This window comes from Heptranchias perlo, unplaced genomic scaffold (assembly GCF_035084215.1).
Source record: "Heptranchias perlo isolate sHepPer1 unplaced genomic scaffold, sHepPer1.hap1 HAP1_SCAFFOLD_510, whole genome shotgun sequence".
Taxonomy (NCBI): Eukaryota; Metazoa; Chordata; class Chondrichthyes; order Hexanchiformes; family Hexanchidae; genus Heptranchias; species Heptranchias perlo.
Window position 1 is genome coordinate 76190 of NW_027139527.1, and position 3262 is coordinate 79451.

The 3262-nt window shown below is 50.2% G+C and overlaps 1 protein-coding gene across 1 annotated transcript in view; it reads left to right on the forward strand.

The window, feature by feature from the left end:
- Positions 1 to 2700, forward strand: part of agxt2 (alanine--glyoxylate aminotransferase 2) — a gene marked incomplete at its 5' end in the record, with an annotated part of 71316 nt that extends 68616 nt beyond the window's left edge. The window contains 1 exon segment of the mRNA XM_067979800.1: positions 2592 to 2700. Within this exon segment, the coding sequence (XP_067835901.1) occupies positions 2592 to 2700 (109 nt within the window).
- Between the last annotated feature and the right edge of the window lie 562 nt (positions 2701 to 3262).

Here is a 3262-nt window from a genome sequence, read left to right on the forward strand (position 1 = left end):
TGCCCTGGGAGTGTTTGATGGGACAGTGTAGAGGGAGCTTTACTCTGTATCTAACCCTGTACCTGCACTGGGAGTGTTTGACGGGACAGTGTAGAGGGAGCTTTACTCTGTATCTAACCCTGTACCTGCCCTGGGAGTGTTTGATGGGACAGTGTAGAGGGAGCTTTACTCTGTATCTAACCCGTGCTGTACCTGCCCTGGGAGTGTTTGATGGGACAGTGTAGAGGGAGCTTTACTCTGCATCTAACCCGTGCTGTACCTGCCCTGGAAGTGTTTGATGGGACAGTGTAGAGGGAGCTTTACTCTGTATCTAACCCTGTACCTGCCCTGGGAGTGTTTGACGGGACAGTGTAGAGGGAGCTTTACTCTGTATCTAACCCTGTACCTGCCCTGGGAGTGTTTGATGGGACAGTGTAGAGGGAGCTTTACTCTGTATCTAACCCGTGCTGTACCTGCCCTGGGAGTGTTTGATGGGACAGTGTAGAGGGAGCTTTACTCTGTATCTAACCCGTGCTGTACCTGCCCTGGGAGTGTTTGATGGGACAGTGTAGAGGGAGCTTTACTCTGTATCTAACCCATGCTGTACCCGCCCTGGGAGTGATTGATGGGACAGTGTAGAGGGAGCTTTACTCTGTATCTAACCCTGTACCTGCCCTGTGAGTGTTTGATGGGACAGTGTAGAGGGAGCTTTACTCTGTATCTAACCCTGTACCTGACCCTGGGAGTGTTTGATGGGACAGTGTAGAGGGAGCTTTACTCTGTATCTAACCCTGTACCTGACCCTGGGAGTGTTTGATGGGACAGTGTAGAGGGAGCTTTACTCTGTATCTAACCCTGTACCTGCCCTGGGAGTGTTTGATGGGACAGTGTCGAGGAGCTTTACTCTGTATCTAACCCTGTACCTGCCCTGGGAGTGTTTGATGGGACAGTGTAGAGGGAGCTTTACTCTGTATCTAACCCTGTACCTGCCCTGGGAGTGTTTGACGGGACAGTGTAGAGGGAGCTTTACTCTGTATCTAACCCTGTACCTGCCCTGTGAGTGTTTGATGGGACAGTGTAGAGGGAGCGTTACTCTGTATCTAACCCTGTACCTGCCCTGGGAGTGTTTGATGGGACAGTGTAGAGGGAGCTTTACTCTGTATCTAACCCTGTACCTGCCCTGGGAGTGTTTGATGGGACAGTGTAGAGGGAGCTTTACTCTGTATCTAACCCTGTACCTGCCCTGGGAGTGTTTGACGGGACAGTGTAGAGGGAGCTTTACTCTGTATCTAACCCTGTACCTGCCCTGGGAGTGTTTGATGGGACAGTGTAGAGGGAGCTTTACTCTGTATCTAACCCGTGCTGTACCTGCCCTGGGAGTGTTTGATGGGACAGTGTAGAGGGAGCTTTACTCTGTATCTAACCCGTGCTGTACCTGCCCTGGAAGTGTTTGATGGGACAGTGTAGAGGGAGCTTTACTCTGTATCTAACCCTGTACCTGCCCTGGGAGTGTTTGACGGGACAGTGTAGAGGGAGCTTTACTCTGTATCTAACCCTGTACCTGCCCTGGGAGTGTTTGATGGGACAGTGTAGAGGGAGCTTTACTCTGTATCTAACCCGTGCTGTACCTGCCCTGGGAGTGTTTGATGGGACAGTGTAGAGGGAGCTTTACTCTGTATCTAACCCGTGCTGTACCTGCCCTGGGAGTGTTTGATGGGACAGTGTCGAGGGAGCTTTACTCTGTATCTAACCCATGCTGTACCCGCCCTGGGAGTGATTGATGGGACAGTGTAGAGGGAGCTTTACTCTGTATCTAACCCTGTACCTGCCCTGTGAGTGTTTGATGGGACAGTGTAGAGGGAGCTTTACTCTATCTAACCCTGTACCTGACCCTGGGAGTGTTTGATGGGACAGTGTAGAGGGAGCTTTACTCTGTATCTAACCCTGTACCTGCCCTGGGAGTGTTTGATGGGACAGTGTCGAGGGAGCTTTACTCTGTATCTAACCCTGTACCTGACCCTGGGAGTGTTTGATCGGACAGTGTGGAGGGAGCTTTACTCTGTATCTAACCCGTGCTGTACCTGACCCTGGGAGTGTTTGATGGGACAGTGTAGAGGGAGCTTTACTCTGTATCTAACCCTGTACCTGCCCTGGGAGTGTTTAGTGTGATACGCCACAGTTGTTTTAAACTTACTGTTTTAAATGCTGAACGTGACAGACCTGCATTCAATTTTCTCCAGATGAACATGGACTGAAAGGTCCAGTCATGTTATGATTGTTTCACACTCACACTCACACTCTTCCAGTTGTACTCTCATACTCACCATCTTTCCTTGTGACTTTTTCTGTGTTCACTCTCACTCTCGTATTTTCTCTCACCATCACTCCCAGGCTCACTCCCTCTTACACTCTGCGACCTGTCACTCTGTCCTCATAAAATTTCTGCCGCACTCCCACTCTGCCATTGTTAAGCTCCCACACTGTCACACTTTCTCATTCACTCACACGTGTCTCTCACACTTTTGTTCATTCCTTGCAGACATTCCGGTTGAAACCTCCGATGTGCATCTCGAGAGAGGATGTTAATTTTTCTCTGGCTGTGTTTCGTGCAGCGCTACAGAAGCAAACCAACAGGAGATTGGTGGCAGCGTAGGGAGCACGGGAGATCATCATGGTTATACTGAGCAGTGCTCAGAGAACAAGTCCTTCAACCCAGCCTGATCCCATCTGCCTGGCCTGTTCTCTTTCTTATCCTTTCCTTCAACTGCCTATCCAACCCATTCTCAAATGTTGACAAGGTCTCTGCTTCAATCACTAACTCAGGTAACTCCATAAACTTGAGCTCATCCAAATCTCTGCTGCCTGTATCCAAACTCGCACCAAGTCCCGTTCACCCATCACCCCCTGTGCTCACTGACCTACATTGCCTCCCGGTCCAGGAACGCCTCGATTTTAAAATCTTCATCCTTGTTTTCAAATCCCTCCGTGGCCCTCGCCCCTCCCTATCTCTGTAACCTCCTCCAGCCCTACAACCCTCCGAGATCTCTGCGCTCCTCCAATTCTTGCCTCTTGTGCATTCCCGATTTTAATCGCTCCACCATTGGCGGCCGTGCCTTCAGCTGCCTAGAACCTAAGCTCTGGAATTCCCTCCCTAAACCTCTCCACCTCTCTCTCCTCCTTTAACACGCTCCTTAAAACCTACCTCTTGTCACCTGTCCTAATAACTCCTTATGTGGCTTGATGTCAAATTTGTCTGATAATAGCTCCTGTGAAGCACCTTTGT